At 40.2% G+C, this 23615-nt stretch overlaps 1 protein-coding gene across 1 annotated transcript in view; it reads right to left on the bottom strand.

Moving 5' to 3' along the window:
* The window catches only part of LOC126190804 (farnesyl pyrophosphate synthase-like), a 47711-nt gene that overhangs the window by 7112 nt on the left and 16984 nt on the right, over positions 1-23615 (bottom strand). The window contains exons 4-5 of the mRNA XM_049931363.1: positions 10731-10934; positions 2084-2248 (exon numbers count right to left, since the gene is read on the bottom strand). Of these exons, the coding sequence (XP_049787320.1) occupies positions 2084-2248; positions 10731-10934 (369 nt within the window). The remainder of the gene's footprint in view (positions 1-2083; positions 2249-10730; positions 10935-23615) is intronic.

Raw genomic sequence — 23615 nt, 5'->3', positions numbered from 1 at the left:
GTATGTTCAGCTGTATTTGCTAATAATAGCATAGGCATGTCGAATATTAGTGTGGTATGACACTACTGATACAAATTTGGGCATGTGTATGTGATTTTAATCTAACTTTTCTCTACATCTTATGCATGATTGACATTGGTCAAGTGAGATGCTTAGTAACGAGGAATTTATCTTATGCAAAAACTTTCTTTTCTTACAGAACTGCAGGAGAAGATTTACTAATTTTTGAATTTTTAAAGTTTGATATCGTGAACAACTTTTCTTAGTTGTGTAAAGTAAAGGGCACTGTCATGAACATCTACGTACCATTTGAGAAATGAAATATGACTACTGCAGATAAAAAGGTTTTAGCTGGTGGATGTCAGGCCTGGCAGTCTAATGGTCAAGTAAGTGCCTGGAAACTGAGAGGTCATGGGATCTAATTCCAATTGGACCACGAAACCTTCAGTTCACCATCAACCTAGCCTCCCCTTTTCAACGACATGAGTTGCCAGGAACAACATGTGGTTTAGATTCCGTATTAAACTGTAGGCCTTCTTTCCCCAGATGGATACCTGGGGTAGATTAGAGACACCAAATTCACAGACTGGACTTTTAGCTGGCTATTGAGCCATATGAAATTATTATTAGGGGGTGAATACCAATGTTCAAAATTTGTAACATTCTTGGCCTATTTACAATCCTATTGTGATATAGTATTCATGCTACTTTGTGCTGATTAAAAATTATAGCATAGAATGTAAGGATCACAGTTCACATAAGACAAGTATGTTAGCTATGATGTTAGATCGATTTATTAGTATTAATACTTTGGAGTCTGGCCACTAAGAAGAATATTGGGCCTAGGAAACCAGTCATTTATGCCATTGTGTAAAGTGTTATTGGCATATATGCAATTAATGTATCTTCAAGAGTAATACATACTAAAAAAGGGCCAAGCTTCAAGATTTATTTTTCATATTTACTTTAGTTCTCTGATAGAGTACAAATTTTAAAATAATGATGAAAGAAAATCCTCCCAAGAGAAATGTCTGACATAAGTTACTCGGCAATTGCTTTCTCCTGAGTTTCCAAAAATTTCTTGCTTTCTCAATAAACATGTTGTATTTGTCGCAGAATTATATGGAACTGTGAAACCTAACAAGTATAGGCACAACATTACATCAATGCAACTATATTGGCTCAGCCAGGCACAATAACAATTTGCTAATGCTTCTTTCCAAATAATTCCAGAAACTGACAGCAAAAGGCTGCAACAGTCAAGGGCCAGGTTTGTGAGAGGTCCATCCATTTTTCTCATATTAAGTGAGTCCAGTTCGAGTAATAGGGCTAATGAGTTGAGAAACTTGCAGCTTGACCTATACTCGGGCTCAGTGCTTTTAACACAAAGTTGCGGCCCAAGCTAGGCTCGGGCTTCATCTCCGAAGTATATTAATGCTCCAAACCACTACACTGCACAGCCTTCTGTTACATTTTGCTACTACACTGAAGTCTGTCAACATGAAGTTCTTCAGCTAGTCTGATAACTTACACAAAAGTCAACCGACGAGGCTTCTTTATTTCAAGGAGCACACAGATGGATGGGTTTTGTTGCCAGGTTTTCTTTGAGTATGACTGTACAAGGAACTGGTAATGGTTGGATTACTATTGCATTTGTACGTACTGGTGATGCTAAGAAGAGTTCTTTGGATTCATTTCCTACACGGGATGTTATCGCCTGGAAGCCTTTCAATGTTGTTCATCAGTCAAATTCGTCTTATGGAGGAAGCTATCTCTCTAGTGACGAGCCATTAGTTTTAAGGAGCCGTGTTTGTCGTAAGATTGAGAGTTCTGAACATGTTTATGTATGGTGTAAGACTGGAGGTTCTTTAGGTAATGATTGTCAAGTTCAAGGTGACTTCTCATTGCTCATAAGCACGGGATATAGTTAGAAAACATAACACTAGTTCTAATGAAAAATTTAATCATCATACAATATTTCAATGCTATAACATCTTCACTGATAAAACAATACGTACTACACTAAGTAATTATGTTAAGCAATCAGTCACTTAAGAAATGTAACAAGAAAACTGTGACTTGCCATATACAGTGCAAGTGCAACTGGTAGGTGGAATGAATAATATGCTGTTTTGTACTTCACAATAGCATTGTAGCGATCCATGGTGAATTTTGCATAGTTTGGTTTCTTTCCTGATTGTGATGTTGAGAGATCAAGAGCTTGCCCCATATGAGTTTTCAGAGTGACCTGAAACAGATTTTGGTCATTATTTAAACCATGAATTATATGATTCCAACAACATCTCACTAAAGGTATCATTTGACAAACCCTGTAATCAAACCCTGTAAATATAAATACCAAGTACAAATTTATTATAACAAAATATTGATTTTATGATAACAGAAAATTTATCTGTGAGCTGATACACAAAAAATGTTTTCAGCCTATCAACTGAGTGGTAGCCTTGATTTCATATTAAAGTGAAGTATGCCAAACTTTCAGAACACAGTGTAATACCAATAATTTCACTTTGTTGATACACACACACGAATTCTTGACAAAAAAAGTCTTATTTCATCAGAGCAATAAATTTGTTGGGAGAGTGTTTTCAAAGAATGCCAATGACCTCTGTCTCTATCAGACATTCGTATCAGTGGTGCACGTTTCTCTGTTGAGGAAGACAGACAGAAATTTTGGGTACAAGTTTTTCATCAGATAAATCTACAAATGTGAAAAAAAAAATTCGGCATTAAGAAAGAAACACTGTTGTATTGTGGACGTAAGATGACACTGACAGAAAAGTGAAATGACACTTCTCAGTAGTCAAAAATGGTTTGATTAAGCAGTTCATCATGTAGGGAATGTTCAAAATACATCATGAAAGATGTGTTTTGTGTTAAGTGTAATTACTGGCTCTATAAACAGTGTACGAAAGTGAGTTTAAGACTCAAAAGACGATCCTCCATGGTTGTGTCCATAGTGTTTACATTTTGAAATAGCTGAACACTCTAATACAGTGAACTCTAAGGAAGAAATCATTAAGTTGCCTCAAAGTGACACAGAAATGCTGAAAATGGAAATTTTAATGCTGAAAATGGAAATTTTAATGCTAAAACAAGAGAATGCTAAAATAATTAGTGAATGAAAATACTGTGTGTGAAAAACAATCAATTACTGAGCTTAGTGACAAAAATTCACATTTATGCAATGTAGTGAATAATATTACAGAGGACTCTGTCCATGAAATAGCAAGTGATAAATATAAATAGAAAACAGTTGCATATAATAAAGAAGACAAACGTGCAAGAGCAACACAGAAAGGAGGTGATAAAAATGATTTCCTGTTAATCAGTGATTCTATGTTAAAAATCTTATTGTGATGGACTGGAAGGTTGATGTTCCACCTGTAATTTGAGCCTATCAGCTAAATACATATTTTAAAAACATAAAGAGTGTGAAATTGAATATAGGCGAAAATACTAATGAAACTAAAAATAGACATACCGCTAGCTAAAAACGTGTTTTGATACACATGGGCACCAACTCCCTCCACAACAGCAATAAGGAAGAAATCATGAGTGAAACAAGAAATCTGATTAGATCAGCACAAACTGTGTACACAACCTCTAGGCTTGTTATTAGTGGTATTATTCACAGAAGACAGGCAAGTGATTCTTAAGTCAACAGAATAAACCGTGCCATTAGGGAACTGTGTGACAAGTGTAGGGCAGTAATTCATTGCCCAAACAAGTTTTTACACAAAAAATGTGTGGGAAAAGACTCACTACGCCTCAACAGGTTAGGCTCTGTAAACTTACACTACAGTATTCAGGGACGTCTGTAAAATACTAAAAAGCAAGGTAAACTGATACATTCTAATGGGAGTGACAATGTAAAGACACAAATTGAAAATAAAAACTACAGATAATGAAGAGAGGATGCACATGAAATTACTGTCAAAAACAAAAATTCTCTATTGGTACACTGGAATATTAATAACTGAACAGCAGAGCTACCAAACCTTATATACTCTAAAACTGATGAACTTAAAATTCTACTTTCAGAATGTGCAGATACCAAAATAATCTACTTAAATGACCAGTGGTTAACAGAAGACTGTACACAAGTTTTAAATAGTATTAATAATTTTAAGGTAGCAAACAGCTTTTGTAGGAGAAACAAATCTCATGGAGGCTAATGCATTCTTGTTGAGTCCTCAGTAAGTTATAAAAGTAAGACGACATTTTAAATTTTTAAATGAAGAGAATATGTTTGACAGTTACTCTATAGAGTTAAGAGATCTGAATACAGTGGTTGTAGCAGTTTACAGAATCCCTGGATGTACTGTAACAAAGGCATTCTTAGCTTAATTCAATGTCTAGTAGAAAAACTTCAGAAAGAAAATAAGAAAAAAAAAGTTGTAACTGTGGCAGACTTCAACATAAATATGTTAATTGAAAGCAGTAATCCTGCAAAATTTTTTGACTTAATTCAGAAATCTGATTTCATGTTCAGCTTTGCTGTAGATGCTAAAACACACACATCAGTGACCTGCATTGGTAACATTATTATAAACTACCAACTTGAAAATGCAAATAAATACTGCTTAAACCTATGTATATTGGATCACTCTGTTCTGTGTACTGAGTGCCCAAAAGCAAATACGAGGGCAGTTCAATAAGTAATGCAACACATTTTTTTTTTCTCAGCCAATTTTTGTTGAAAAAACCGGAAATTTCTTGTGGAATATTTTCAAACATTCCCACTTCGTCTCGTATAGTTTCATTGACTTCCGACAGGTGGCAGCGCTGTACGGAGCTGTTAAAATGGCGTCTGTAATGGATGTGCGTTGCAAACAACGGTCAGTGATCGAGTTTCTTTTGGCGGAAAGCCAGGGCATCTCAGATATTCATAGGCGCTTGCAGAATGTCTATGGTGATCTGGCAGTGGACAAAAGCACGGTGAGTCATTGGGCAAAGCATGTGTCATCATCGCCGCAAGGTCAAGCAAGACTATCTGATCTCCCGCGTGCGGGCCAGCCGTGCACAGCTGTGACTCCTGCAATGGCGGAGCGTGCGAACACACTCGTTCGAGATGATCGACGGATCACCATCAAACAACTCAGTGCTCAACTTGACATCTCTGTTGGTAGTGCTGTCACAATTGTTCACCAGTTGGGATATTCAAAGGTTTGTTCCCGCTGGGTCCCTCGTTGTCTAACCGAACACCATAAAGAGCAAAGGAGAACCATCTGTGTGGAACTGCTTGCTCGTCATGCGGCTGAGGGTGACAATTTCTTGTCAAAGATTGTTACAGGCGATGAAACATGGGTTCATCACTTCGAACCTGAAACAAAACGGCAATCAATGGAGTGGCGCCACACCCACTCCCCTACCAAGAAAAAGTTTAAAGCCATACCCTCAGCCGGTAAAGTCATGGTTACAGCCTTCTGGGATGCTGAAGGGATTATTCTGTTCGGTGTCCTTCCCCATGGTCAAACGATCAACTCTGAAGTGTATTGTGCTACTCTTCAGAAATTGAAGAAACAACTTCAGCGTGTTCGTAGGCACAAAAATCTGAACGAACTTCTCCTTCTTCATGACAACGCAAGACCTCACAAGTCTTCGCACCCGAGAGGAGCTCACAAAACTTCAGTGGACTGTTCTTCCTCATGCACCCTACAGCCCCGATCTCGCACCGTCGGATTTCCATATGTTTGGCCCAATGAAGGACGCAATCCGTGGGAGGCACTACGCGGATGATGAAGAAGTTATTGATGCAGTACGACGTTGGCTCCGACATTGACCAGTGGAAAGGTACCGTGCAGGCACACAGGCCCTCATTTCAAGGTGGCGTAAGGCCGTAGCATTGAATGGAGATTACGTTGAAAATTAGTGTTGTGTAGCTAAAAGATTGGGGAATAACCTGGTGTATTTCAATGCTGAATAAAACAACCCCTGTTTCAGAAAAAAATGTGATGCATTACTTATTGAACTGCCCTCGTAAATTAGAGCCTACAGAAGTATATACAGAAAGGAATTTTGGCAAGGTAATACATTTTTATTCTGCAACAAACTAAGTATTGTAAGCTGGCCTGTAGAATACTACAGTTCAAGTAACATAAACTTTGGCAAATTTTAAAATTGGTTTTAGATATATTTAATACATGTTTTTAACCTAGATCTTGTCAAAAGAAAATAAGTAGTAAATTTAAATGGATTATATGAGAAATAAAAATTTCTAGAGCCAGAAATAAACTACACAATGAGTTAAAATCAAATAGAAATCCTGTTTTTGTTATATGTATAAAATATTACAAAGCTGTATTCAGGGAAGTTGTAGTGGTAACTAAAAAAATGGCAAATAGTACATTTATTCTCAAACACACAAATAAGACAAAAGCAATGTGGTCAGTTGTTCGGTCAGAATTATGAGCCAAAGCCAAAAGCCAAGAGATTTTGAAAACTAAATTTGAAAATGATATTATAATAAAACCAGCTCAGATGTCAAATTGCTTCAATGAATTAGCCTTAAATGTAGCAATATTGGATGCAGACATGGCAGCCTATCATGACAAGGCAAATTTCATAAACTAGGAAAACAACCAGAACACACATTTTAAAGTATCTGAGAAAAATCACCCCCGGGGAAAAAAAACCTCATACGGTTGGGATGAAATAAACATTCCTGCAACCAAAAGCATGCATATCATTTTTTTCACAACCACTGTCACTTATTATAAACCAATCTTTGTTTTCCAAATGTATTTAAATATGCCGAGATGAAACCCATTATTCAAAAAAGGGATCAACAGAAGATATGGGGAACTACTGCCCAATCTCTCTTCTGATGGTCTTCTTTACAGTTCTTGAAAAGACTGCAGTAAAACAAATTCAAAAATTTCTTACTATAAATGGCACAATTTTTAAAAACCAGTTTGGGCTCCAACACAGAAAAAATGCTGAAGTGCCACCAATGAATTAAGTGAAAAAATATGCTCAACATTAGATGAGAGTAAGGTCACAGGAATATTCTGTGATATGACAAAAACATTTGATTCAGTGAACCATCTTTACTTCTCCACAAAAGACACACTTCAGTTCTAACTGGGAATGAGGTACCTGAAAGAATACCAGAAAGTGTCAAAAATATTCTAGAAAAACTTGACTCTTGGTTCCAGAAAATGGACTAAAAGTAAAAGTTACTAAAACCAAAATGATGGAATTTGAATCTAAATCATTCGAGAAGAGTGAAATGAATTGGTACGTACATATTCACCACTTAGAAAATGAACTTAATGGCATAGCAATTGCAAGTGTATTTTGGCAGATGCCACAGACAGATACCACAAAGGTAGTCTGTCACTGCTACTTCGAGTTAATTATTTGTTATGGCATATTCTTCTAGGGATATTCAGCAAATGTCACGAGACTCCTAGTACTACAAAAGAAAATAATTAAGAACATGTGCTTTGCTAAACAACGGATTTGCTGTTGACCAATGTTAAAAGACCATTGCTAAAAGATTTAAAAATATTATCTGTTCCCTCATTCTACATATACGAGGGGGTGTTATTCTTATATAAAAATCTGCATAGAGTAAACTCTTTCCATTTCAACCATGACTATAGTACTCCCCACAGAGAGAATTTTAAACTCCCGACACACTGCTTAAAATTCCAAGCCCAAACACCAGAGTATTTGGAGTTCAAAATTTACAATAAAATAAAAGGGGGTAATATATTTAACACAGAGCTTGGTTCATTGAAAAGGTTACTCTTTACTCTCCTGGTGGAAAAAATGTTGTCATTCTGCTGAAGAATTCACTGAGGGCAGTTTCACAGTCTGAACAAGGTAACTATACTTTGCACCAGGGAGCCGAATTCCCCGGAAGGCAACTTCTGGCCAAATATGCCATACACACATTTCATTTTCAGCTCCATGTGAAGGGATAGTGATGCCAAAGTAGCATGACTACTTCAAAAATTTTGACTCCCCTTCTGTACATATATTTATTTATAAGCCATTACATAGCTTGGATATAATAGAGGGAAATATTCCACATGGGAAAAATATATCTAAAAACAAAGATGATGTGACTTATCAAACGGAAGCACTGGCAGGTTGATAGACACACAAACAAACACAAACATACACACAAAATTCAAGCTTTCGCAACTAATGGTTGCTTCATCAGGAAAGAGGGAAGGAGAGGGAAAGATGAAAGGATGTGGGTTTTAAGGGAGAGGGTAAGGAGTTATTCCAATCCCGGGAGCGGAAAGACTTACCTTAGGGGGAAAAAAGGGCAGGTATACACTCGCGCACACACCCATATCCAACCGCACATACACAGACACAAGCAGACATTTGTAAAGGCAACAAGTTTCGGCAGAGATGTCAGTCAAGGCAGAAGTACAGAGGCAAAGATGTTGTTGAAAGACAGGTGAGGTATGAGCGGCGGCAACTTGAAATTAGCAGAGGTTGAGGCCCGGCGGATAATGAGAAGAGAGGATATACTGAAGGGCAAGTTCCCATCTCCGGAGTTCTGACAGGTTGGTGTTAGTGGGAAGTATCCAGATAACTCTGACGGTGTAACACTGTGCCAAGATGTGCTGGCCGTGCACCAAGGCATGTTTAGCCACAGGGTGATCCTCATTACCAACAAACACTGTCTGCCTGTGTCCAAACCCAGAAGGTGTACACAATCAAAGGCAGAGCAACGTGTAAAAGCACCCACGTGATTTATCAACTGACCTGCCTACACTGTGAAGCTTTCTATGTGGGAATGACCAGCAACAAACTGTCCATTCACATTAATGGACACAGGCAGACAGTGTTTGTTGGTAATAAGGATCACCCTGTGGCTAAACATGCCTTGGTGCACGGCCAGCACATCTTGGCACAGTGTTACACCGTCCGGGTTATCTGGATACTTCCCACTAACACCAACCTGTCAGAACTCCGGAGATGGGAACTTGCCCTTCAGTATATCCTCTCTTCTCGTTATCCGCCAGGCCTCAACCTCTGCTAATTTCAAGTTACCGCCCCTCATACCTCACCTGTCTTTCAACATCATCTTTACCTCTGTACTTCTGCCTCGACTGACATCTCTGCCGAAACTCTTTGCCTTTACAAATGTCTGCTTGTGTCTGTGTATGTGCGGTTGGATATGGGTGTGTGTGCAAGTGTATACCTGTCATTTTTCCCCCCTAAGGTAAGTCTTTCCGCTCCCGGGATTGGAATGACTCCTTACCCTCTCCCTTAAAACCCACATCCTTTCGTCTTTCCCTCTCCTTCCCTCTTTCCTGATGAAGCAACTGTTGGTTGCGAAAGCTTGAATTTTGTGTGTATGTTTGTGTTTGTTTGTGTGTCTATCGACCTGACAGTGCTTTCGTTTGGTAAGTCACATCATCTTTGTTTTTAGATATATTTTTCCATTACGTAGCTCTCTTCTTTATGGTCCGAACATATTTTCTGCAATCTCTACTTTCTGACTTAATCAATTTTGTTTACGTACAAATACTTTTTGCTCTATTTGAGCATATATTCAGTTTATCTTTCCCGGAACTGTTTTCATTGTTTTATCAATTTCAGTAGATATCCTACATAAATATAGGCCAGTGTGTGTGCATTGGGGGGGTGGGGGGGTATTTTACAAACTTTCTGTATAAAAAAATTACTAAATATGAAATTATTGACTATCACTAGTGTTCATTGTACGACATCATCGTACTGCCACAGCTGTTTCATAACAAGGAAAGACATGCTTACACACTGAATGGAACTTGATTCCAGAAACTGGTGTCTCGGTTCTTGTCATTACATTTCAAAGGGATACAGACGTAATAGTTTTACGAAAATGATGACTCGTCATATTGTGAACATAACTGCCATGTCGCAAACTCACAAGCTTATCACCTCACTTATTTATTGGCTAAACTACTCCAACTTTATCCTAAATTACAGTTTTTGTCCCCTTTTGGGTACATTAACTGTAAATTTTATTAAACCAGTTCTTTATTTATTCAACTTATGGTAATTTAATTGGATGCTGAACTAACACATTTGGAAAAAAGAAATGGCAGAGAATGTGAGAGCCTAGAGACATTTAGTTTTTCATCGATTATTGCATTTAATATTCAGTTTCAATACAGTAAGGTTGTTTCTGCTGTGGTCTTCAATTTGAAAAATAGTTTGATGCAGCTCTCTGTGCTTGTCTACCCTGTGAAAGCCTCTTCACCTCTGCATCACTACTGCAACCTACCTCCACTGGAGCATGTTCCTGTAGCTAAGCTTACAATTTCACATTTTTTTCCATAACCAAACTGATGATTCCTTGATGCATCAGCACGTGTCCAATCGACTGATCTCTTTCTTTAGTCATGTTATGCCATGAAGCTCTTTTCTATCCAATTCAAATCGATATCTCTTCATTAATTGGTAACAGCTACCAATAGGCAGGCAACAAACAAAATAATACCAGCATGTGCATTTTTTGCACACCTCACAAGCTGCAGTCAAAGCAATGGAAAGAAAAGGGGCGCCGGTTAGGGTTAACAACCTTTATCTTACAAAAATTTAATAGCAGTTATACTTTTACTCTTATTCAACACATAGTGAGTGAGTGTATTTTATTTAAGAGAATAGCTTAGTAATATTCTTCCTTTTGTGCTTTTGACCAAATTTACATCCTCAAGTCTCCACCGAAAATGAAATGCCAATATACTTACATCATGGAAAAGCTCAACAACCTGCATGTAGTATGGTTTGTTCTGAAAATATCTTCGCAGCAACTGGTACAGGCCCATCTCCAATAACAAACCATCATTAATACCTGCCAGACCAATTCCATTTTGGCGGTACCAGCATGGTCTTCCTCGGCGCATTGATGAACCATCCATTATGTCATCAATTACAAGCAAGAAGGCTTGGAGCTAGAACAGTGCCAATAGTTAAATTAATTAAATGCTAATTATTCACATAACTGAATATGGTTATTTCAGTACACTGATATGTGAACAGCAACAAAACCTAGCTGAGTTTTCAAATTTTGTACTTAATGTCATAATTAAATTTATATTATCTATATCAGTGAAAAGATTGTCATGTTACTGAATGAGAAAGGTAAATATGGTTTAAAAGGCAAGCAAATGCTTTTCTAAAGCTTCATTACATGATAAATTTTTAAAAAATCTCACTGAATGGAAACATACATAGCTATCAGAAGTGAGATTCTTAATCATTATGAAGCTGGTATATGTACAGATATGATTGTTGATCTTGCAGCTCTAGAAGAATGAAATTGTAATGAAATCTAAACCTCTGGCTGCTTACAGGTGTTGATAAATCTCAACGGGGACAGCTGAAAAATGTGTGCCCCGACCGGAACTCGAACCAGGGACCTCCTGTTTACACGGCGGGTGCTCTTTGCGACTAAGCCACCGAGGACACAGACAATAGCAGAACTGCAAGGACTTATCTCTGGCATGCTTCGCGTGAGACCCACACTTTCCAACTTTCTGTCCACATACTAGATTTATAGTGCCCCTGCCCACCATAATCATTACTCACGCAGTCAACCTACCGATTCCCGTAGGAGTTCAGGCAATTTGAGTGCATCCGCACTGAAGATGACCAATGGCCGGTAAGCCTTATCTACATGAAATTGGTATCTTTGCAGATATCATTGGCGATCTTGCAGCTCTCGAATAATGAAATTATAATGAAATCTAGACCTTTAGCTGCTTACAGGCATTGATAAATGTCAACGGGGACTGTGGGAGCGTGTCAGAGATAAATCCCAGTAGTTGCACTATCGTCTGCATCCTCGGTGGCTTTCGGATAGAGCGTCTGCCATGTAAGCACGAGGTCCCGGGTTCGCGTCCTTGTCAAGGCACACATTGTTCAACTGTCCCCGTTGATATTTATCAACGCCTGTAAGCAGATTAAGATCTAGATTTCATTATAATTTCATTCTTAGTCATTATGTTTTCTAAGTGGTACAGTCAACCAGTAATTTTTGAAATACTTTGTAGAAGAGGAATATTGTGCATACTTTTGTAAAGGCATAAATACACACCTGTCACCTTGCTACAATAGAAGACTGGATAAAACACACCTGTCACCTTGCTGCAATAGAAGACTAACTTTCAAAATGTCCTGACAACTTTAAATGCATTATCCACTCATATAAGTCCATCCCTAACCTGACAATATTATGAAAAGGGTAGATTGCTACTCACCATATAGTAGAGATGTCATGTCACAGACAGGCACAACAAAAAAGACTACTAAACACATAAGCTATCAGCCAGAATGCCTTCTTCTGAAATAGACAACACACACACACACACACACACACACACACACACACACACACACACACACACACACACATTCATGCAAATGCAGCTCACACACTCATGACCACTGTCTCAGGCTGCTGGGGCCAGATTGTAAGTAACTCTGCAGGATAGGAGAAGCAATCTGGGTGGTGGGAATAAGGAGGAGGCTGGGGTGGGAAGGGTGAGGGAGAGTAGGGTACAGATGGAAGACAGTAAGGTGCTGTTTATGGGAGAATACAGGGATGAGATGGAGAGGGGTTGCAGTTAGGAGGTTAGACAGATGGCAGTGGGAGAGGAAAGGAGACAAGTAGAAAGACTGTGTGTGTACTTGTGGAACAGAAGGCTGTGGGTTGGGAGCAGGTAAGGGGATATGTGGGTGAAGGACAATGATTAATGAAGGTTGAGGCCAGGAGGGTTATGGGGATGTAGGATAAATTGCAGCGAGAGTTTACAACTGCACATTTCAGAAAAGCTGGTGCATATGGCACAGGCTGTGAAGCAGTCTTTGAAGTGAAGCACACTGCCCAACACAACATTCTTCATTTTAATGACTGCTTCACAGCCCATGACATCTGACTCCTTTCTACTGACACTAGCTGCTCTGAACTGAGCAGGTGGAACTCTCCCTGCAATATATCCTACATTCTGATAACCCTCCTGGCCTCAACCTTTATTAATCATTGTCCTTCACCTATACCCTACCCTGTTCCCACTTCACCATCTCCTATTCTACAAGCAGACCCACGGCCTTTTTCCTTCTCTCCGTTCTGCTCTCCCTGCCTCATCCTCCGTCTAACCTCCTGACTGCACCTGGCTGACAAAGACACTTTACCATCCCTCACCCGTACTCTGCTCTTCCTCCCCCTCCCCACACCACCCAGATTGCTTCCCACCAAAGGTGCAGTTGCTTGAAGTCTGACACCAGCAGCTAGAGGCAGTGGTGTGTGTGTGTGTGTGTGTGTGTGTGTGTGTGTGAGAGAGAGAGAGAGAGAGAGAGAGAGAGAGAGAGAGAGAGAGAGAGAGAGAGAGGGGGGGGGGCTGTGTTTGCATGAATGTTTGTGTGTGTATATTGTCCATTTCAGAAGAAGGCTTTCTGACCGAAAGCTTATGTGTTGACTGGTCTTTTTGTTGTGCCTGTCTGACTTGACATCTCCACCAAATGGTGAATAGCAATCTATCCTTTTCACAATTCTGTCATTACTCCATCCTGGATTTTCCATTGTTTGATATCCCCATGTAGAAGTATTTGTCCTTTGACAAGAATTTGGTAATGTTTGGAACCAAATACTTATTTAAATGAGAGTTCAGAGACTTAAAAATATAATCAGCTGCTGGCAATATATTGTTGTTGACATTTATTAAATAAAGAGTCTTATTCAAGGGACAAGAGAGATGAGAGACAAACAAATCACCCCACAACAAAAGGTATGTGACAGTACGAAATTTTCTAGATATTTTGTAAACAAAGTTTGGAAATACATAATTTTGTTGAGTGTAAGAGGCTTATCTCACTAGGGGTAAGATAGATACTGCCTACAGGAAAATTAAAGAGACCTTTGGAGATAAGAGAACCACTTGTATGAACATCAAGAGCTCAGATGGAAACCCAGTTCTAAGCAAAGAAGGGAAAGCGGAAAGGTGGAAGGAGTATATAGAGGGTCTATACAAGGGCAATATTATGGAAATGGAAGAGGATGTAGATGAAGATGAAATGGGAGATACGATACTGCGTGAAGAGTTTGACAGAGCACTGAAAGACCTGAGTCGAAACAAGGCCCCTGGAGTAGACAACATTCCATTGGAACTACTGACGGCCTTGGGAGAGCCAGTCCTGACAAAACTCTACCATCTGGTGAGCAAGATGTATGAAACAGGCGAAATACCCTCAGACTTCAAGAAGAATATAATAATTCCAATCCCAAAGAAAGCAGGTGTTGACAGATGTGAAAATTACAGAACTATCAGTTTAATAAGAAATTCCAAATACAAATTTGTACTATAAGTATTAACATTAGTGCAGAATTGTCCAAACAGTGAGGTGCCAGGTGACAGTTGGTACCTCACAACAGCACCACAAGCTAAAGATAGTCGTTGCCAGGTGCAGCAACGAATGAGAGACATCAGCATAGACACACCCTTGAGTTTCCATACGCTGCCACTGCCAGAAGCTTACTTAAGTCAAGAGCACAATGCTGCTCAGCCCCACTCTATAATCATTGCCTACAACAAAAGCATAATCTGCGACCTAACGGAACTACACTGAAGAGCCAAAGAAACTGGTACACCTGCCCAATATCGTGTAGGGCCCCTGCGAGGATACCAAGGAGCCGCAACACAATGTGGCATCGATTCAACTAATGCCTGAAGCAGTGCTGGAAGTAATTGATACCATGAATCCTGCAGGGCTGTCCATAAATTGGTAAGAGAACAAGGCAGTGGAGATCGCTTCTGAACAGCACATTAAAAGGCATCCCACATAAGCTCAATAATGTACAGGTCTGGGGAGTTTGGTGGCCAACAGAAGTGTTTAAACTCAGAAGATTGTTCCTGCAGCCACTATGTACCAATTCTGGTCGTATGGGGTGTTGTATTGTCCTGATGATATTGCCCAAGTCCGTCGGAAAGCACAATGGACACAAATTGATGCAGGTGATCAGACAGGATACTTATGTACGTCTCACCTGTCAGAGTTGTATCTAGACATATCAAGGGTCCCATATCATGCCAACTCCACACACCCCACACCATTACCGAGCCTCTATCAGCTCGAACATTTCCCTGCTGACATGCAGGGCCCATGGATTCCTGAGGTTGTCTCCATACCCGTACAGTCCAATGTCAGTATTGACGGGCGCAGGCAGGGGGCAAAGCTTTGTGTCGTGCAATCATCGAGGGTACATGAGTGGGCCTTCAGCTTCAAAAGTCCATATCAATGGTGTTTCGTTGATTGGTTTGCACCTTGACACTTGTTTGTGGCCCAGCATTGAAACCTTCAGCAATTTGTGGAAGGGTTGCACTTCTGTCATGCTGAAAGTTTCTCTTCAGTTGTCATTGGTCCCATTCTTGCAGGATCTTTTTCCAGCCAAAGTGACGTTGGACATTTGATGTTTTACCAAATTCCTGATATTCATGGTGCAGTCTTGAAATTGTCGTATGGGAAAATCCCCACTTCATCATTACCTCTGAGATGCTGTGGCCCATCCAGTTTCTTTGGCACTTCAATGTATAAGGCATATCTGTGTATCAAAAGTTTGTAGTCAACTATACATTAAGAAGTGAATATCATTCTCTATTGTATCAAGCGATAACAATTGTGACACTCCTGTCAACATGGTTGTTTCCTATTTAAGTCTTTTAGATTGTTCAAATTTTAATAAAGCGATCTAATAATTTGTGTGTGTCGTAGTATCTGATAGACCTCCTCCATAACTAAATCTAGGCATGCTACAACATATTACAATGTGACAATGATAGCCGTTTTTGTACGTCAGTGTGTTGTCTTATTCGCCAAATATATCGCACAGCTACGATATGGTTCCCACACTCATTACAAGTGCTTGGTGTACTGCTAGAAATGGTGGCAATAATGTTCTAACATTTTTGTGTACCCCTGTAAAGTGTTTAAGCATTTCTGAAACCCCACAAGTACTGTCTCTAAACAAAACTTTTCAGTTTCAGGCACAGCAGATAGAACGACTGTTGCACAGTGTACAACAGATGATGATCTTACTGTCATCAAGCAGCTCCATGACCGGTTGCAGCTCCGATGTTTTGCCAGATGAAGAGTAACAAAGAGGACTGGTCAAATACCATGTCCAACTTGAAGCGCACTTCATAGCATATGACATTAAAGGTACAGCACAAATTACTTTCTTTTTGTTCACTGTCAGAGCTGATGTGCACCGTTTATGCATAAAGTTGTTCACCAACTGTCGTCTGGAAGATGTTGGTTATGAGGAACTCATTCATAAAATCGACAAACATTGTACAGATATAAGTCTTTGAACAGTCATTTAAATAGTGGATTGTTCAACTCAAAGCGGTAACAAGACATTGCAGGTTCAAGTGTTCTTGTGGACTAACTTATACTGATGTTATTTTATGAGATGAGATGGAGCCATGAAAGAATGTGTTGGACATTTGCCTACATGTAGTTGTCAATTGTGGGACATCCCACTATGCACACTCTGGCTTGGTGTATGTGCAGGAGGATGCAAAAATGAAGTCATCTCAGCATACTGAAAAGGCATGATGGTGAATGTGCATCTCCGCCTGCTTTGGAGGCTCACTTATGCATTGGCATTGCATCTTGGCAGTGCCTAGGAAGGCACAGAGAAAAGTGCCTGGGCAAGAATGTAAACACCCAAACAAATGAAGAAGAGAACTGTCATTTGAGTATCTACTGTCCAACCAGCACAACACTACAAGTTATCTGTTGTGATATAAGACATATTAGCATTCTGTATCACTTGCAACTGTAAAAGTAACTGTATAGAAAAGATACTGTAATTACAATACAAAAGAGTTCTCACATAACTGTTTTCATTAGTAGATTGAAAAGATTGGACTTTCCTTATGTGCAAAAGTTGGAATTACATTGTATGGTCTAGTGGCACAGCATAGCAGGTCCTCTGAAGCAATTAATTCCAAGAACAACAAAAGCGACCACAAATTATTTGCAAAGAAAAGTTGGCACATATATACAATCGGGTGACAGAGTATGTATGGAGTAGAACACACCATAAACCTAACCTGCAACACTCCAAGACGAACACCTAGATGCTAGTAGCCTAAAACTGCCAGATCCGAATCTGAAGAGAGCTTTTTCTGCTGTAGAGGCTCAAAGTATTGTGGACATGACTGAAGTTTATTCTGAGGCTCTGTCTATTTCTCTTGTTCATAGAACACAAGGCCCTCAATCTAAAGTTCATGATAAAGTGAATTAAAAAAGGGTTCAAATTAACAGTAAAAGTAAACATTTCAGCCATGTGGTACATGAGGCTAACTTCAGAACAAGGTGAGGAAGTCTTGTCCTCTGTGTTTTTCAAATCACGATAGAACAGCTTATCATTGTTGTGACGCAAAGTGTTTTAAGTTTGGTAAACAAGGCCATATCCAGACCATCTGTTTACAACACAGCCAGGACAGACACTTGGGTACTGCACAACTACAGCATGGCTTTCAGCGAGTGAATGTTGTGTCGGCACTGCCTTTACAGCTAGCACCAACAAAGGCTCTCTTTTCTATTTCACAGAAACCCCTTTTGCTGTAGTCCATCGACAGAGGAACAATCTTTTTGTCCAATTACGAGTGGTTCAAAAGATAAATTTTAGTTAGACACAGGTGTGTGTTTCCCTAATCAATAAAGGCACCTATGAAATGATCAAAAGCCCCTACTTCTGTTTTGCCCTTTTATAATGGGCACAAAATTCCATTACTTGGCAAGTGCAGTTTGCCAGCTACGTTTCATGATGTTGCAAAGTGTGTTCCATTTCATGTACTATTCTAGAAATAGTGCAAACATTTTTGATTTAGACTTAGATTTGTTCAACCTGTAATACAAGACAATGTGTCACAAATCAGATTTCACTGCCTCATACTGATGTCTCTGACTTGTACAGTAAGTATAGTGAACTTTATTAACCAGGACCAGGAAGGACTAAAGATTTTGAAGTGCACATTACTCTTAAAGACAATGCAAAACTATGATTTCATCGTTTCAGGATTGTCACTTGTTCAATTGTGTGTGAATTCCTAAGGGACCAAACTGCTGAGGTCATTGGTTCCTAAAGTTACACACTATTTAAAACTAACTTACACTAAGGACAACACACATCTATGCCCGAGGGAGGACTCGAACCTCCGGCAGGAGGGGCCATGCGATTCGTGACATGGCGCCCCTCTAACCGCGCGGCCCAGGATTGTCCCTCATGCTTACTTAAGCAAGTTGGTCAGGGACTGCAACAATGAAATGTCAGTGGTGTGATACAACTCATTTCTGCAAGTCAGTGGCATCCCCCTTGATTATACTCCAAAAGCCATCAGGAAGTTTAAGTCTATGTTCTGATTTCAAGGCCACAGTAAACCCACGAACTGTCATGGATTTTCCTCTCTGACGATTGGAGGAATTAATAACACATTGGAACAAGATTGATTTTAGCGAGGCTTCCTAACAGTTACCACTGGACAAGCAGTCCAAGCAATATTCTGTAATCAACACTCATCTGGGACTGCTCCAGTTCCATAGGCTACCATTCGGCAGCACTTCCACTCCTGCTATTTTTCACCATGTCCGGGAACAATTAACTGCCAAAGTCTCTTCATGTACAAACTATTTGGAGAACATTGTTGTTGTGGTTCGATGCCTGCTAAACATTTGGCAAATTTAGATTGTTTGTTTCAAGTTATTTATGAGGCTGGCTGAAAGCGTAATAGGAAAAGCACTCCTTCTTCCAAGAAGAAATTTGATGTTTAGGTCATGTTATAAATGCACAGGCTATTCATCTTACTCATTCACACCTGTCTTCAATTAAAGAGCTGCTGGTGCCCCATAACATCAAGGAGCTGCAGGCCATCATGGGGAAGTTAACATATGACATTAAGTTTATTGCGAACGCTGTGCAAATTGCTACTCCACTGAATGGCTGCACTGGAAAGGTGTTCCCAAGAATGTCGGGATGCATTTCAGTGGTTAAAGGACACATTGTTAAAGTCACTGTCAGATTTATTTTGATACTGCTAAGCTGTGAATGCATTTTCTTACAGGATTGGAACTGTGTTCTCCCACAGAATTCATTCATCTGATAGGCCCATTGCTTTTGCCTTGAAAACTCACAACAAAGAGCAGTGCAATTACAATCAACTCGAAAAAGAGGTGCCCACTATTATCTATGGCATTACTAAGTTCCATCAATATCCGCATACAGTGGGAAGTTCTATTTTATTACAGATCATTGGTCTTTAATGCCTTTGTTCAATCCTTCCAAGCCTGTCTCACTGCAGGCAGCACAAAAACTGCAACACTGTGCTGTTATTGTCACATTGTCAATAAGAGTTGTTACAGGCCCACTGCATAACATTTGAATCCAGACTCCTTGTCTCGTTTACTAATCAGTACCAAAACAGGATTGGATTATCTGAGGAATCATGTTATCAAACTAACACACATGGTTTTGAAATTCTTCAAAATTTTACTCCTGCCTTTCGGCATGTTGCTGGAGCAACTGCTTCTGACTCAGCTCTTCAGATAGTTTCACAATACGTGTGCCATGGGTGGCCACATATGCTGAAAGAAATTCGCCACCCTGTGTGCACCTCTACTTTTTGCACCGTTATGCGCTATGCATGTGGTCAAGTGTTCTGTTGTTGCATAGAGAATGACAATCCACAGATAGTGATTCCTTATTTCCTCCAGTGGCAATTTCATCAGTGCTGCACCAAGGTCATTTGGGCATAGTTCAACAAAGCAACTTGCCTGACATCATTGTATTTGTCAGGGCATGGATGCCCAAATTAAGCACATGGCCTCTTGTTGTAATGTTTGTGCAGAGTATTCATCTGCACCACCGCAACACTTCTTCCACATCTGTCAAGACCATGGCAATGTGAACACATTGATTTCAGGGGTCCAGTCTGAAACATGCAATGGTTGTCAGTCGTCGGCAATTACAATAAATTTCCTTTTGTAGACCCCTTGACATTCACCAGTACTGCTAGTACTGTATCGACTTTGTCCTCTATTTTTTGATCGAAGACAACAGACAACTGACAACAGACCAGAATTCACGTGATCCGATTTTCAACAGTTTTGTGCTGACAATGGCATACACCACGTAGCTACTGCCCCTTTTCACCCTCGGTGTAATGGTGAAGCTGAACAGTTTGTTTGAACATTTAAAAGTCACACAGAGAAACTCCATTCATTCCACACATGGAAGCCAGTGGGAAATCCGGGTTCGTGTCTTGCTCCAACACAAATTTTCATTGTTATCATTCCATTCCATAGCTGATGATAGTCATTATCTGCAATTGTGAATTCATCTGACCTGTTTAGTAACGGCTGTGGTCGTCGCAGTGCATCGTCATCAGAATAACACCGGCACTGTTATATAAAAATTTTTCTTTCTTCTTACCACTCCTTGCCACATGACAGGTAGTTGCTGGCAGAATTACTACACAGTTGTCATCACCATACCTTGTTGCATCTTCTATAGCCACTGCAGAAACTATTTGTTCTGCTGGGACGGACGCAGTTTCAGCTGCAGGAAATAGTTTTGTTTAAAGTTTTTGGCAAGAAACAGCACTGGGAAAACAGTATCGTCACACAGGCTTTGAGTTGTTCATATTACGTTGTTATATGTTTCTCTGGGCTGCAACTGCATCAAAAGAATCATCTGTGGCAATCTAATATCAACGATTCAGTCGCTATGTCAGTGATTCTGCCACAGAAATTTTGCCTACAGACCCAGCACGCTGCTGGGGTCTGCAATAGCAGTCATCTCCATCTCTCTGTACATTGCAGTCGGTGCCATCCAGAGTGGTGCTGATAGAGGTCAAAGTTGCACCGTTGTAGATGTCGCGGATGTCGTCATCACCAGTCTTGCAGTCTGAGCTGATGTCCATGGAGGTGGCGCACCTGCACAGCCATCATGATGCCCCTGGAGTTCCGCCTGCTGTCCATCTGCCCTCACTGTCTGTGCGCCTGGAAGTTGGAGTGCACCCCTTGGCCTGTTTTCTGCCCAATGTCACTAGTAAGATGGATACCAGGGTGCGGGCAGTGAGCTGCCATCCTTGTCTCCTCATCTGCATCTGCATTCAGGTCTTCTCCTGCTATTGTCACATGACTGATCACTACAAGATGATGGTGTAGAGGTTTGGGAGGGAGGAATGTGGTGTCATCCAGAGAGTGAGGCCCCAGGTTACAGATGGTACCTCACTACGGCACCACAAGCCAGAGACAGGCACTGCCAGATGCAGCCGTGAATAGAGAAATCGGTGTAGACACGCCCTCAATAGTTTCCATATGCCACAACTGCACAACGGCACCAAAAGCTAGAGAGAGGCGCTGCCAGATGCAGCAATGAATGAGAGATGTTGGTATAGATACACTATCAATAATTTCCATATTCTGCCACTGCTGGAAGCTTGTTATGTTAGAATGCAGCACTGCTCAGCTGCTCTCTGTAATCACTGCCTAAAACGACGGACTTGTCTTAGCGCAGATCCGGCTGTGACCTAACAGAATTATTAGTCAGATCTGTGTGTAAAAGTTTACAGTCAACTATACACTGAGATGTCACTATCATTCTGTATTGTATTAAGTGATAAAAGTTATAGTGCTAAATGACAATAACAAATACATAGTGACCCTCCTGTAGACATGGACTGTTTCCAAGTCAAGTCTTAAGATTGTTCAAATTTTAATAAAGTGATCTAATATTTTGTGTGTATTTTAGTATTCACTCGACCTCCTCCAGAAGTAAATCTAAGCTTGCTATGACACACTACAGTTAGCATAGAACTTTTGACCAAATTATCCAAGAAATTAGCTAAAACTGAAAGGCAGAGTGGCTGGAGTGGCTGTCACAGTGTACACATCGCCAGATGTGGCTCGCATTTGTATTAAGCCTTTTGATTATACAGTCATTTCCATGAAAATGTTCACTAAAACATGAAACACACCAATTCAGGATAAAATTTTATATATCACTGTCATAGCTGACTCTGTATCAATGTTGTGTAGGCCTGCCTTCTTGCTGAATATACTGATGGAACCTGGCATGAGAGCCCCACTTGGCAGTGTTTAGACCACAATGGTAGTTTCTGGTTGCCTCAATTTTAGTTAACTACATTTCTAGTTACTTTGTGAAAAAATTTAAGTTAAACCATACCCTCCACCATGCCTTCAACTGCTCCAAAATGAGGAATATTCTCCTAAAAACCTTTTCACTTATTTGAAAGTGGTATTGCATTGCACTTCCAGCCTAAAAAATATTCTGAACCATTCTTATGACAGTCCTGCTCCCAATTTTTCTCATGTGCGACTTCTATGTGAAACACCCAGGCACAAGACTTGCTCCATGCATCCATCTAGCACGCTGTACTCAAGTTCCACCAGTGATGCCCATCATCCTATCAGAGGCAGGGTTATCTGTGAAAGTAACTTGTTATATAATCTTCCCTGTAATTACTGAATGACTTTTTAAATGGGGATGTCCACAATTAACTGTTCACACATATGAATGTTCACTACAAAACTTCAGGCAAGGGTATGTTTGATAAAACAGAGGTGAATCTTAATGTTTAGAGCAACACAGTTTGACTTCGGCTGTTTCTTCACAACCTCCCTCTAACATCAGTGGCATCAGTTGCACAGAAGAAACAGTCTCTTCACTATATCCTTGGTTTCAGCAAAACTACTGCCTAAACCTTCCTGAATCCATGTGCTACACTTACCTCTGTGCCATCCATGTTTTCAACTTCCACTCTACCCATTCTACTTCTTCCTCTCCCAGTTTTATTAGATTTATGTATCTATGGGTTCTCATCCACACTATTTTCTCTGTGGTTTCCATTTATCTTTCTGACCCAACCCCTGTATTGCTGTATTTGGTAAGCAGGTACTCCTATCAGGTTGTGGTATAACTTTCTCTTATTCAGTTCTTCCTCAAGCCTGAATTATAGTGTTAAACTTTTTTTGAACACATTTGCTCACTGTGCAAACCATACAGTGTTGTCTTTACAGATTCCACTGATTGTATTCCTCCCAGGCTTTTCCATTACGAGTCTGCAATCTCAAAGGCATGGCTCCTGTACAGATTTTCAGGTTTGCACTACCCCCGGAAGTAATTTTGTTAAACTGGCTTCGCTTTTTGAGCTTTCTATACAAGTGATGAAGTAGCACGCCATGTAGCTCTTTTGAAACCCTCGAGCTCTGAGTGCTGAGTGCAGCCAAATGAGATTAAAAAGTGCTGATGGTGAGTTGGTTGCACTGTCCTTGCAAACGCAGACCTGAATACCTCAGGGGATGTGAGGGGTGCTGGAGCAATGCTTGACAACACTGTTCTCATATACGGGCATTGTATGTAAACACCCCAAGTGAGCCATCCATGAGTGAGGGGGAAGCAAGGAGCAAGCTGACAAGCATTTGTCCCCAAGAAGAGGATGAGGCAAGCCCTCAACACATCACAAAGATGACTGGAGGTGCAGGCACGAGCTGCACAATCACATCACAACACTGGCAGCTGCTACCATAGCACGACTGATGGAGCA

Source organism: Schistocerca cancellata, chromosome 6 (assembly GCF_023864275.1).
Source record: "Schistocerca cancellata isolate TAMUIC-IGC-003103 chromosome 6, iqSchCanc2.1, whole genome shotgun sequence".
NCBI classification, from domain to species: domain Eukaryota; kingdom Metazoa; phylum Arthropoda; class Insecta; order Orthoptera; family Acrididae; genus Schistocerca; species Schistocerca cancellata.
This window is presented reverse-complemented; position numbering and strand designations above follow the sequence as displayed.